This window comes from Micropterus salmoides, unplaced genomic scaffold, assembly GCF_014851395.1.
Source record: "Micropterus salmoides isolate LMB-PRFRI ecotype aquatic unplaced genomic scaffold, ASM1485139v1 Ms_hic_scaffold_2, whole genome shotgun sequence".
In the NCBI taxonomy this organism is placed as follows: domain Eukaryota; kingdom Metazoa; phylum Chordata; class Actinopteri; order Centrarchiformes; family Centrarchidae; genus Micropterus; species Micropterus salmoides.
Window position 1 is genome coordinate 5927740 of NW_024041150.1, and position 13857 is coordinate 5941596.

A 13857-nucleotide genomic window follows, 5' to 3' on the forward strand; every position below is an offset into this window, starting at 1 on the left:
TGCCCGCCGCTGCCTGTAAGTTGGAGGGTCATCTGTCGGCAGCAGGAGGAGGAGCGAGTGAAGGAAATGTTGTGTAACAGCTGCGGGTCAGAGCGTGGAGCAGGAGGAACCTGAACTCTGCTCCACCTAACTTTTTAGAGCCGTTCGTCCCGTAACGCCTCCGCTCCGGTGGGGCGGGGTCAGAGTCTACTTTGGCACGCTGTGATTGGCCACAGCTCGTGTCACTCAGAGGTTAAGCCGCAGCTCATTGGTCACTGCAGTCCCCCCCCCTCGTCTCCTTGTCATCCACAGCGTCCATCTGAGACTCGGGTCCGACTCTGTGGAAACTGTCGTGTGGCGCACTTGTCCAACTTCATCCGGTGTCTAAAAGCGGACTTACCGGAGGGGGGTTACCGGCGCGGTCTCACAGATCATCCCCGGTGGAAGTTTCTTTACGCGAGGTACCTGAGCCGAGTAAGTACCGGACCTGAAACTTTTTCCACCCACTGAAGAGAGTTCGGGGAAAAAAGAAAAATGGCAGACAGCGAGGAGCAGCAAGTCTCTTCCACCACTCCTTTGTTCAGTGACGGGGTGCACCACTACCAGGCCGGACCGGACCCCGAGCCGGACCGCTTCAACCTGGATGATATTGTGGACTTGGTCGGCGGGGCTAAGGACGCCTTGGAGCGGCACTTCGCAGAAGACGGTGCGCCACATGAGTTCACAGACACGTCCTTCGATCCTCCAGAGAAGCTCGTAACGTTACCGGAGCCGGTCCACGTAACGCAACCGGTGCCCGTGCCAGAGGTGAAGCACCCTGAACCGGAGCCGGAGGTCGAGACGGCGACCCCAGACTCCACCAGCTTTTCTTTAATTACCCCGCAGCCTGAATTTGTCGCCCCTAAAGTCGAACCGGAGAGCACAAAGATCGAACGGGCTGCCCCCGAACCAGAACCTGCCCCGAAGAGCGACGCCCTCCCAGCGGCTGAACCCCGGAAAGCATCCCCAGCCCCCGCAGAGGCAGCAGAGCGTCCTGCGGTGACAGAGGAACCACCGGCTCCAGCATCTTGTGAGTGTCTAAACCGGGAAAAGACCGTAAATGAACGTGGACGCGAGATTTAACCCATTTTAACTGATCGATAAGTTTATTAGTTTCCATCCGTGTGATTTAAATTCATTTAACGGCTTTTAACGGCTCTTGCCATCGTTTCTGAACCAGCGGTATTAACGTTAGCTTTGTGTCCGGGTCTAACGCCGACAGGAGGGGGGGAGAAGTCGGTTTACGCGCCACCTTTGGTCGGTTTAACCAACTTTATTCACATTTGTACGTTAAATCTTAATAAAATGTGGTCGTTTTGTCCGGATTGTTGACGTTAATGCGGTTCCGTCACGGTGAGGTTAGCCGGTTAGCGGGGCTGGTGATGCTACCCGGAGGGTCTTTCATCGGTGAGCCGACCTGCTGTTTGACAGCTGGGTGTAACGTTACTGTGGAAAAAAGGCGACCTACACTTTTAACCAAACGAGTATTTATTAACTTTTGTTTAAAATGTATATGTAAATGAAGCCATGTTGGCGGAGGGAGCTAGCAGGTTAGCCGTGCTGTGGGGATGCGGCCCACCTGTTTTCAACAAACAAACGGCAGGAAGCGTAATGTGAGCCGCATGAGCTGGCACTATTTTACCGTTCAGACTTCAAACTGTGTGATAACAACTCGCTCCGTCAGCCTAAAGCCAGTCATGTGTTTTATTAACCATATTAGGAGAATATATTTGAAGTATTTTCACCGTTATTGATGTCATTATTGTGTCAGACTGAGCAGCGCCCATCTGCTCGGTGCCGCTACCCGTTGCGTGCTATCCGAGTTCCATTATCGGACACGCCGGGGTTTGTATTTATTTATTTTTATTTATTTGGCTGGCTCTTTTGTGTACTAACGTTACCTGAAACAGCGCTGAAAGGCTGTCACGTACCCCCGGGAGGGGGGTGTTACTGCCATGTAATACAAAGAGCTGGGTGTGAGGTTTCTCTTCTCCGGTGTCGGGTATCAGCGGTCAGGTTGGATGTAACATAATTGTCGATTAATCTGAAATCTGGTAATTTAAATCCCATTATCGATGTGTGAGGTTAATTTTATTTAAATATATATATTTTGTGCGGTTGAAAGTAATTAATAGCTAGTGTGTTGGTTGGTATAAGGACCTGTCCGATAATGGGAGCACCGGGCCTTTAGCACAGCACGGTGGACCAACGCTGCAGATTAGTCACAACAAAGGAATCCGCTCTGCGTCCACTCCCTGTCTGTTTCCCAGCCTTACTCCCAGACTAATTTAAACGCCCTCAATCAGTGTTGTATTTCTTATTCTGTTACCAGCCTGTTTTTCAGCCATTTAACCCCCCAGCCCACCTTAAACCTCCACCCAAACCAACACCCCAAATCCGGAAAACAATTGTAGCTCCAGAGGCCTGGGAGCCTCCTTGTGTGTCCCCCTGTTAGCTGCTGTCTCTGGGCTATTTGGTAATGTTTGGACTGATGGTAATCTCAGGAAGTGTGCAGTCCGAGCTGATGTTGTTGTTTTTGTTTATTGGGATGTGGCAGATAGCAGGTAAACAGGCCTGCCTGGCCTCCTCCAGGCACAGGAAGCAGGCTGGGTGGGGCTGCTTGGCAAGGCCACTGATGGAGGTGGATAAAGCACCAGCTCCAGTTAAAGCATGCAGTCTGAACTAAAGAGCAGTCATTTATACTCTCCCACCTTCTAATGATAATGTTGTCCCTTCGCTGGAGATGGTCTTCTAGCCAGGGCTGCAACCAACCATTATTTTCATTGGTCATCGATCAATCGAGTAGTTTATTTGGTCCATCAAATGTCAGAAAATGGGGGGGGAAATGACGCACTGTTTCCCAAAGCCCGAGGTGACGTCTTCAAATGTCTTGTTATGTCTTGTTATGTCCACAACCCAAAGATATTAAATTTACTGTCATAGAGGAGCAAAGAAACCAGGAAATATTCACATTTAAGAAGCTGGAATCAGAATTGTTTCACTTTTATTTCTTAAAAATATTGAAAATGAAAATAGTTGCCAACTGATTACCAACAATCAACTAATTATAGCAGCGCCACTTCTAGCCTTCATCACATTTTTTAGTTCCTTGTTTCTTTTTGAAAGTAACTGTTGACTTAAATATTTTTTTGAGTTAGGTTATTTTGACCTTTCTTGAATGCGTGTCGGGGTGCTCTGATTAGGTTTTGCTTTTTGAAATTCTGGTTGTTCATTGTCTCTATCATTTTGTCGACGCGTTGTTGTAGTCTGCAGAGTTAGTACGTTGGACACGCTGTCAGCTGGAGTACAGTAACGAGTCGGGCTAGGTCGCGTGGTAGCGATTATGTCAGCATAATGGCTACCACGCTACCTGGATTAATCGATGAAGTCACTTTTAAAGCTGAAAAATCAAACATGACTGTGCTCCAGCTCCTCGCCTGTGGGGGTTTTCTGCTTCTCTTTTTCTCCTGTGAAGTTAAATTAATGTAAATTTGGGTTTTGGACTGTTGGTCTAATAAAAAACAATCTATTTAAAGACATCACCTTGGTTTTAGGAAATGTTACCTGGCGTTTCCACCATTTTATGACTTTAAAGAGAGCCTGAGCCCCTCCCCTTCTGACTGACCACCATAGGACCTTATTTCAGAATAAATATTTATGGTAGTCAACTGATGTTTGTCAGTTTAAGAGATAATTTAAGTTGTAAAACAGTAAAGGAACATTTAGTTCTGTGTGAGACCACTCGATGAACACTACCTCATTATAATGTCGATAATAATTAGATTAATTGTGCAGCCCTGGGATCAGTACTGGCTCTCTTCACTCTGCCGTCTTTTCAAAGCGTCTGTGAGTCCTGCTGTGACTTCACCTCACACAGATCCACGTCGTCACCCTTTAAAAGATGGTTGAAGGGAGTTTTTTTGTCGTGTCAGACGGCGTGACTGGCATGCTGGGTAATCGTCCAGGGCTTCTGCGATCACCGGCGGCCTACATCTTATTTTTGGGCCGCCTACATCCGTCAGCGTGTGTTTGTGGAGAGCTGGTGATGCAGTCAGGTGGATTAGACGGAGAGGGGAGATGTCAGACTCAGTCACAGAGGCTTAAAGCTGAGCGTGTGTTGTTGTTGTCTCCGTTTCCTGGTGAAGGCTGGACGTGAGTGGGGTTAAGTGCTCCGGCCTCAGACCCCTCCACCCTAAAGTGTCGACGCCGGGCAGCTGGCTTTCAGTCCAGCCCCTCAACACGATGACAAGCACATGTTAATGTGTTTCAGATCTCTGATCGCTGTGATAAGCTCAGAGATTTCCACGTTTTGCTGATTCATCACAATAAAGCTGGTTTTAGACTTGAAGCTGTTTTTTATGTGAAAACAAAATCAGCCATCTTATCAGCAGAGAACAAAGACGACGGTGCTTCCTGTTAGCCGTTAAGAAGCTCGTTTCTGCTTCTTCAGAGTCTCTCTGTGATATTTTATTTTTTTAGGGCTGGGCTTGTTTGGAAAAAGTGCAAACGATTAGTTGATCCACAGAATTCACCATCGATCTTAGGTGTCGTTTACACTGAGGACACCGGGGACACTGGGGACACCACGTTCTGAAATGGCTGTTGTCCCCGTCACTTATTGATTGTTTAAATATGTTCTGAGTGACTAGAAATGTTGAACAACAAATGAAAAAGCTTTGAGAGAGGTTAATTAGCACGATACGAAAACATGCAATTTAAATAAAGGCAAAACAAACAATTACTAAAGCTAAAAAAACATTATTTTGGTATTTTGTGTTTCCCTTTAATTAAATGAAGACATTTCCACCATTAATTAATTCAGGAAATTTACTGTTAAATGCTCCAACATCTGGGGGAGGATGCCCCCACTCAAATATTTCATCATTGAATATTTCTTCAAAATTGTGTTAAAATATCTTCTCATCTTACTCTTATGGACCCAATGCCTTCTATTGCCAAACCCAAAGTGATGAACCTTGTAATTGATTAATCTTTTCAGTCCTTTTCAAGAAAAATGCCAAATATTCTCTGAAGCCTTCTTTTCAAACGAGATGACTTGCTGCTCGTCTTTGTCCAATATCAGTTGTTTTTTTTGAACAGATCACTTGAAGGCGTCACATTCTTGATGCTCAAGTAATTTAAAAAAAATTTTTTAATACCTCAGTTAGAGAAATATAAACATGGATTTCTTCTTCTATCTTTACCAAATTAACAAATGTACAAGAATTCAGTTTAAGCCTTCAGTACTGGAACGTTTCATACCCAGCTCTTCCTGAGTTTGGGTTTAAACACGGTGCAGATCTTTTCCTGTCTGGCCTCAAATCAATCAAATCACCAGATCAGTAATGATATCTGCTGATATGAGTTCTTTAACTTAAGAGCATAACATGAGCAAACATTTTGGTAATGACCCCTGACCCTTAAATCAGGGAATGAAAGCATAGAAATGTAATGAGCGGGATATTTTACACCGTAAAGGACTCAAACATGGCTGAAGTCTGTGGTCACTTATACTGTAAGTAAAAACCAATACAGGAAAAGTCTGCCGACGCTTTCGGACATTAATCTCGTGTGTGTGTTTAGCACAGAGCTGTAGGGAGGACGGGGTTAGCCTAGCTTAGCATAAAGAGTGGAAGCCCAGCTCAATCTGCTCTGCACAAGTGAAGTGACAGAGCTGTTTCTTCTCGGCCGTTTGTAGAGCAGCAGCGACAGAAAGCCAGAGAGATTATATGCATCATGTCAGAATATTATTCCCATCCTGGACTAGCTGTCCAGGTTCCTCCTCCTGGGCTGTGTGGACGAACAGACGTCGCTCGCTGAGTCCCACACAGTTCAGTAGCAGCAGTCATCACAGCCTGGACGTCCAGACAGCCTGCCGTTAGGATGAGTTTGCCTCTTCCTCTGCACACAGGAGCAGATTAAACAAATGGAACAACGCTGAATCACAAAAACACAAAGGCTCTGACTTTATTTTTTACCCCCCCCCCCCCCGAAACTGCTGAATGTGGAGGTTCAGCCAGAGACGCCACAGACGAGTGGGTTTTTGTTGAACAGAATTATATAAGCGTTGGTTTTGCAGATGTGGAGACTGCAGCAGAGACTGAACTCCACTGTCACTGCAGATATTTAACCAACCAGCAGGATCCACAGGAACCTGCTCTGGGTAATGTTTAACTTTCTTAGCTCACATTACATACTGTACTCCTGGACACGGATGTATTTTAAACCGGGGGGGGGGGAGTACATTGCGTTCTTTACAAGATGGCAGCAGGTGAGTCGTTGGTCTGAAGTCATATGTCAGTGTCGAGCTGCTGTTCCTAAAGATACTTAAAGCTCAAGGAGGAGACACATTCCTCAGCGTGCAGTCAGAGCAAGGCGGCAAAGCTGGCGAGGTCGGGGGTTTGATTCCCACTGAGGCCAAGAAGGAACAGCTCCTGGACGGCGGGATGGTTAATGTGTAGTGACGTTTGGTCGTAGCAGACAGATTAATCTGTAATTTTCAAATCTGTGGCGATAGTTTAATAATTTAGTAGGTCTCCAACTAACGATTATTTTCATTGTTGATTAATTTCTCGATTAATCAGTCGGTTGTTTGGTCTATAAAATGTCCCGAAGCCCAGTGGGACGTGTTCAATGGTTTTGTCCACAATCCAAAGATATTCAGTTTAATGTCACAGAGGAGGAAAGAAACCAGAAAAAGTCACATTTAAGAAGCTGGAATCAGAATTTTAACTTTTGTTTCTCAAACTGATTAATCGTATTTGTCGATTAATGCAATAGTTGACAAGTAATGGCTTAATCAACATTCCCAGAAAGTTGTCTACAGTTCCTGTGGATCTATGAAAGAAGAAACATCTGTTCTCATTCAGACTAAATGTAAACACTGAAGGACATATGGATCCTGTAGGTTCCCCTTCAGCCTCGTGCTGCAGGACTTTACCCACCTGCTGCTGCAGGTTAATGTTAAATGTGTCTTATTGGTTCCGTCCTGCAGGTGTTCTTCTCCGTGGCTGGAACATAAACCTCGACAGCAGAGGTAACCAAAACAGACGACCTAATGTGCTCAATCATTTCGGCCCAATGATGATCAGATTAAAAGATCAGCATCAATTTGTGTTTACAAACTGATTCTCTGAAGCTTTTGTTATGTGTTATTATGCCAGTATTTCTGATAATCAACTTTGTGATTGATGCAGATTTGTGATCATCAAAGCCTGATTTTTGTCCTGATACTGATCACACTGATCCTAAGATTTGCTGATCAATCTTCAGTTCAAACGTTGTTGATTATGTTTTAACTGTCGTTAACCTGAGGAGCGTTCGCTGCTCTGTGCAAACGTTCCGCTGCCTTCTAACGGAACCGGTGAGCTCGTGGTTACGACGTGAGAAGTCGTGTACACGATGTGCATGGAGTTCAAGTGGTAAGTCATGAGTCGCTGCTTGGCGACCGCAACCTGGACGCCAAAAGACTCCTCGTCGTTCTTTGCTTCTTTTCCAGAGATGATGGCTGACTTTGTATTTTAAAAAACAAGAAATGATATTTACAAAGAATTACAGTATATTAACTCTCAGTCCACCAGAAAAATGAACTTCAGTGGCCTCTGCCATTTCTGAAAACGTTGGCAAACTTCCTTTTTTACGAGGTTGGGAGTACCACACGAGGTGGGCGTTCATGTGGACCCCGTTTAAAGGCAGCAGTACTTGTTCCTGTCTGTATCTCCTAATGACTTTAGGGGTTAAGTCTTTAGACCACAGCTTAAATACCTTTTAGTTTGAGGGAGAGGGGATCTAGAGATCATTTGCACCTTCTCACAGTTAACCTGACATCAGTCTGCCAGGCCTCAGTGCCGGGGGCTGACAGCAGGAGGTCTGACGGGAGGAAACTCTGGTACTACTGGAAAAACCACACACCTGGTTTGTTGCCAGCTGGAGGGTTTCTCAGGTGGGAAGCTTCATGACTGAGCTCTCTCTGTATTCTTTGTAGCTTTTGAGTTACAGGGATCAGGAAATTGGAAATTTGAGCTGAGGACTCTTTAATCTGGGTCTTTTGTGTGTTGGACTTTTAGCTCGCTGGTTGAAAGATTATTTTATGTTATGTGCAAAGAAAGAAACTGCTATTAATAATAGTTTTTGTTTTATTTTTGTTCTGACTGGCGCACTGTTACAGGCTGAAAACACCAGACTATTAATGCACCAGAGTCTGTTTTTGGATAGAAGAAAAAGGTGCTTGAATGTCTGTTTTTATCCACACCACATAGCTGAAGTGAGTTTTTAATAGCATCTTTCTCCTGTGGCGTCTCACTTTAACCACCTGGATTGTCTGTTTAATAAAACAGAAGTGAGTTAATTTGGTTAAAGAACCAGAAACGGCCTGTTTTCCAGCACGCTGTCCTTAATTTCATTCAGCTTGATTTGCCTTTTACAAGCCATCTGCTGTGGTTGGATGAACACAGGGAGCTCTGAAGGAGGTTTCCTGTCTTTGGCAACATCACTGATCAAATTACTGAAGTCATGTTGACGTGTCACAATGTGCTGCAGCTATGGTTGCTGCTGAAGCTTTGAAAGTGCTCATGATATGATTTGCATTTCTTTGTGTGCGAGGCTGTTTGGTATGTGGCTGAAACATTGGCCTCTTGTTGTGCACTTCTGTCAGATCTGAGGATTACAGACCACTAAGTATAATCACGTCCTGCTGATCAGAGGGAAATGCTTTCTATTCCTGTGTGTCATGGTGACAGCTGCCTCTCTTTTTATTTCTCTGCAGTCACGTCTTGCTATGGTGCTCTGCCTGTTCTGTCCTCCCCTCACTACCAAATGAAACCCCGAGCCTTTTCAGTTGCTCACATACCTGAGAGAACTGGTTCAGTAAGCAATGTAAACATGCAGCGTCACTTTCAGCATCTTGTGAATTACTGTCTTTAAAAGGTATTGAGGTTCGTACAACTTGGCTTTGATTTTCCTAAAACAGTATTTCTAAAAGTGGGTTAAGAAAACCCTGCAGGCACTTGGGTGTCCCCCTTCTTGGTTGTCCTTTTAACTACACTAATGTTACACAGAAGCTGTAATTAAGACGTCCCAGCTGAGAATTTCTGACATGTACCATTATGTTAGTTTAGAGATGTGGTTTCCACATCATGCTTTGACATCAAACCTCAGTTCTTTGTGATAAAGATGATTTCTCACTTCCCCTGGTCTTTCTTCTTCTTCTGGGCTTACATGCTGACTAAATTCACTTTCTGCTGCTGTCTCTTGTTTCTCCACAGATGTACCTTCTCCTTCTAAAGCTCAGCCTCATCCTCTGATGCAATTCCCTACAGGCAAGTTCTCTCTGCTCGCTGCTTTTATTTTCTTTCACCACTTTTTTAGTTCACTCCCCTCCCCAACCTGTTTGTCATTTAAGTGGCAAAAATATCCCTCTGCATGTAAGAATTTGTAGATTTTTGTCACCTATGACAGCATTTACATACGATGCTTGTGGATTTTGTTCAGAGTAAATTTGATGTTTGACTTTGCTCGTGTTGCATTTTGACTCGTGATTTGTTGTCGTAGAGTAGAGTGACTTGAACTTTTACACGTAGCTGTAGAAGAATAATGATTCTCCTCAGTGATTGAAACAACATTGGTGTTTGTAGAATTTATTATACTTCATGATGTTTTAAAAAAGTTCTTTGAGAGGAATCATTATCTGCCGTAAACTAACAGTTTGTGTTTGACACAGTAGGCATGGTTTATTGGCGCCAGACCTGGGGCAAAAAAACGATTTTACCACCATGCAGGGTGGTCTATACCTGAGAACCAGACAAATGCTGCCAAATCTTGACTGCGGAAGGTAGTCTTCTCTCCAAAACCACATTGACAGCTGTTTATGTTAGTCCTGGTAAATTAGTTTCCTACTCCGGGTGTGCTTGTCTTATTTTGTAGGTTTGGCTGATAACTGAGAACTGAAAATGGGAAAATGTTGGGCCTACTAAAGAGAAAACAAAAGTAATATTTACCACTTTGTCCGTCATAAATGTCAGTTCATCAGGACCTGGGTGGCTTACCACCAAGGTCAGATGATTTGCTGGGTGGAGCCCCTGTACTACTTTCTGTTCAGTTTTCTTTACTGTATTTACTGTACGCTAGTTTAGATAATGGGGTTTTAATTTCAGTAAAATGTTTTGATAACGGACAAACCTGAAAACATGTCAGAGGCCTTGTTAAGGAAATGGTCTGTATTTGTATAATAAGCACCTTTCTAGTCTCTCTGACCACTCAAAGCACTTTACATCACAATCACCCTTTTTACACCCACACGTTCTCATCTCAGGGCGTTAAATACGACGCATTGAAAAAGCCTGACAAAGAGTCGGTATTTGACGCACAAGGTACCTTTTCAGCATCTGTTTAAAAGTAGTAAAATATCATGGTTTTGGTTAGGTTTAGACACCAAACCTACTTGGTTAGATTAGAAAAGATTGTGATTTTTTTGGTTGAAATAAGTTCATCACGTGACAGCGGTTGGGTTACATAGGAGTTACTTGAAAGCCTCATACGGACACTGAAAGGTACCATATGCGTCAAATACCGACGCTTTGTCAAAGCATCGGTATCTGACGCCCTGAGATGAGACCGTGCTCTTCACACACCGATGGAGAGAGGCTAAGATGCCTCTGCCATCAGAAACACAAATACACATTCATACACCAAGCAATTTGGGGTTCAGTATTCTGCCCAGGGACACTTCGATATAGGGGAGCCGGGGATCGAACCACTGACTGTCCTGCTGTTGGAGACCTGTTGGCAATACATTTGTGCTTAATACTGCAAGTGTTGCTTAAAATTTGACCCTTTAAAACAAAGCGTTCCCTTCTCAGTGCACCTTCCAAGTAGGTAAAGTTGTACCAGAGACTACCCCCTTGACCCCCCATCACTGCTTATTTCCCATCTCTTCCTGCTCTCAGATTGTAATATTGACAATTAGACAGGAGTCTAATGACAAGAAGATAACGTCATCCAGGATTAACAAATCAATCCTCAAACTGCATTCAAAGAACCAAATTATCAGAATAAGAATGAACTGGATTATTGTAGCCTAAATTGGTTTGCCGCATCCGAAGATCAGGGCCCAGATAGCTAAGATTCGTTTGTTCTCCCACTCTGGATTGGCTGGACAGCCATGATTTAGCTGATTAGGTGTGAGTAATATGAAGTGCAGGGGGTCCCCAGAAGTAGGACTGAGAACCACTGCTGTAGTGTACTGTGAGCGCAAGAAACAGGCGGATGTTCGGTTCCTCGGCTGCCATTAAACTGTCAGGGCTTTTTGGAACGAGCAGAACCCGGTTAGTGATTTACCAAACGGTGTGTTGAACTGTCTACCAGCCACAGCCAACGTTTTAGCAGCACTTGTCTGGTCTCATCTGTGAACCGTCCTTCATGATGTTTTCAGTCGCAGTTCCTCCCCAGGTGTGGTGGGCACTGTAAGGAATGGAGTATGTCTTTGATATGTGCTGTATTGCATTCTCCCTCCTCCCTCTCTACTCAAGCACTTGGGCAGAAGGGTGATTCCCCTGCTCCCATCTCTCCTCTCTCCCCTCTTCACTCCCCCGACTCTCTGGAGGAGCTCTCTCTGACCGAGAGTCCCAACCAGCCCCCTACGTTGGGATCTGCTGCGCCCTTTGGCTCCTTCTCCACTGAACCCCCCACTACTCATTCCAAGGACATGCCTTGGGTGGGTGAAGAGGGTGACTCTGGACCGGGCCGTAGTAAGAATAAGGAAGACCTTCTAGATCCGTTAGCAGGTCCTTACCTGAGTTTAGGGAAAGACCCAGGGCCTCATAATCCATGTGAAGACAGCGGAGTTTCCTTTTCACCCGAGGAGAAGCCGGTTAGCTCAGACAGGTCCTCCACTGGCCCTTCCCCAGTGAACCCCCAGATGATGGTCCCTGAGTCTCACCTTGCCTCCTCTAACCCAACAGAGCACTGGGATTCACCATTACTAGCATCTCAAGACAACTCCAAGCTCTCCATGGATACCTTCTCCAAGGACACAGCTCCCATTAGCTCTTCCAGGTATGAGCAAGACCTGCACGACAACCAGTCCGATGAAGATGATGATCTGATGTATGAAGTGAAGAAGAATAACCCATTTGAAGGTTATTCCCCACTGGCAGACAGTGGCTACTCCCATTTTGGAGAGTCCGACAGCAAGGCCTCAAAAATGTCCGAGAGTCCTACTCCAGATCTGGTCCAGTATGGCCAGACTGGAGAATCCCAGGATACCGCCCCATCTTTCTTAGATGAGGGGAAAACATTTGATACTAGCAAGATGGCCGCTGACTCGCTCATGCAATCAGTGAATCAGTTCTCATCTGGTCTGAAAGATGACGACGAAGAAGAAGAGGAGGATGAGGAGGAGGATTCTCCTTTGCCGCCGTCGCTTCCCGACATCCTGAAGTCTTCTCCGCTGAACCCTGACAAAATCGACTCTGGGTCCTCAGAGGGAACCCCGGAGGAGCAGAGTCCGATCCTCGAACGGAGGATGATGGAGTCGCCCAACCCTCCGATAAATCTGTCGGCTAACAACCCGTTTGCCTTTGATGCTAAAGTGTCCCTGCTGAAGGAGATGACTGAGGCGATGGAAGTGAAAACGACCGACATAACACATGTCGAAGACTGCAAAAGCTTTGGCGCATTCGATCTGGTCAAAGAGGCTGAGGAAACCACTCCCGCTAAGGTCAAAGAAGAACCTGTCAAGTCTGAGCAGAAAGATTGGTTTTCAATTCACGATTCATCCAAAATGAGCGAAAAGTTTGAGCCGCTGGACTTCCAGAGCAAAAAGACCCCCGCTGAGGATTCAGATTCGGAGTCGCCAACAGCAGACTCCCTGTCTCCAGTCCTGGAGGCCATGGCCAAGAACCCCGCCAGCTTCCAGGTGGAAACGGAGAAGAAGGACCTGGCGATGGAGGTGGACGAGCCAGAGGTGGCTGAGGAGGTCTCTGAGCACGAAGTCTCCTCTGAGGAGTTTGAGTTCATTGAGCGACCACCCAGAGGCGTTATCGACGAGTTTCTTGAGGCTCTGGATACATCCAAGTTTGCCGCCTCCAAACCTCCAGAGATCCCCATGGATGATGACGATCTGAGCTTCGGGCAGAAAGACGCGTCTCCGGTTTCTGCTCAGCCTATGACAAAGGTAGCCCCGCCCCCCGAGGTCGAAGAAGAGGCTCCAAGTCAGAGCTCCTACCTCCTCCTCACCCAGGCCTCCCCCCAGAAGAGCAAGGCCGAGCTGGAGAAGCTCGACATTCAGCAGCCCCCACCCCAAGCTCCTCTCATCCATTCCCCTGTCCGCAAACCAGAGGAGGCGGTCACTAAGAAGAGCGCGGAGGGCGGGAAACTGTTAAAGATGCCAAACGTGAACATAAGAGCAGGTAAAATAAACCAGTCCCGGCATGGAAACCACCCCTCACCCCACATCCTCCCCAGTTTTTACTGGCACTTCCATGTTCATCGGCATCATTTTCATCTTCACTCTTTTGTTCCCCCTAAGTTATTTTCTCCCAACCAACCAGCAGCCAGTGTACTACAGTACTTTAGATCCCGTCACTTTCTCCTTTTCTTTCTTGCATCGACCCTTTTTGCATTTCCTTTGAAAATTAACCCCTTGCATTTCCTAAAGTCTGGATTAATTTGTGTGGCTGTTCGACCTTTTGCTTTTGTTGCATTTTGTGCCTTTCTGTCTCATTATAATAACAACACCATTTCTGTGTACCTGATCATTTTATTTCTTCAAGAAGAATCCTTTTAAGATGTGGTGAGTAAAATGTGATGTTAACATTCATTTTTGAACAGTAGCTCGCTTTT

The 13857-nt window shown here is 45.5% G+C and overlaps 1 protein-coding gene across 9 annotated transcripts in view; it reads left to right on the forward strand.

Annotated features, from left to right (window-relative positions):
- Positions 1-286: 286 nt before the first annotated feature.
- The window catches only part of LOC119913471 (reticulon-4-like), a 31155-nt gene continuing 17584 nt past the window's right edge, over positions 287-13857 (forward strand). The window contains exons 1-4 of one of the 9 annotated variants that reach the window (XM_038732898.1): positions 287-1048; positions 7013-7054; positions 9282-9335; positions 11544-13424. In XM_038732898.1, the coding sequence (XP_038588826.1) occupies positions 514-1048; positions 7013-7054; positions 9282-9335; positions 11544-13424 (2512 nt within the window). In that variant the 5' untranslated portion in view covers positions 287-513. Of the gene's footprint in view, positions 1049-7012; positions 7055-8917; positions 8923-9281; positions 9336-11543; positions 13425-13857 lie in introns of those variants that run through there. The other 8 variants (XM_038732900.1, XM_038732899.1, XM_038732901.1 and 5 more) reach the window with 8 other exon arrangements.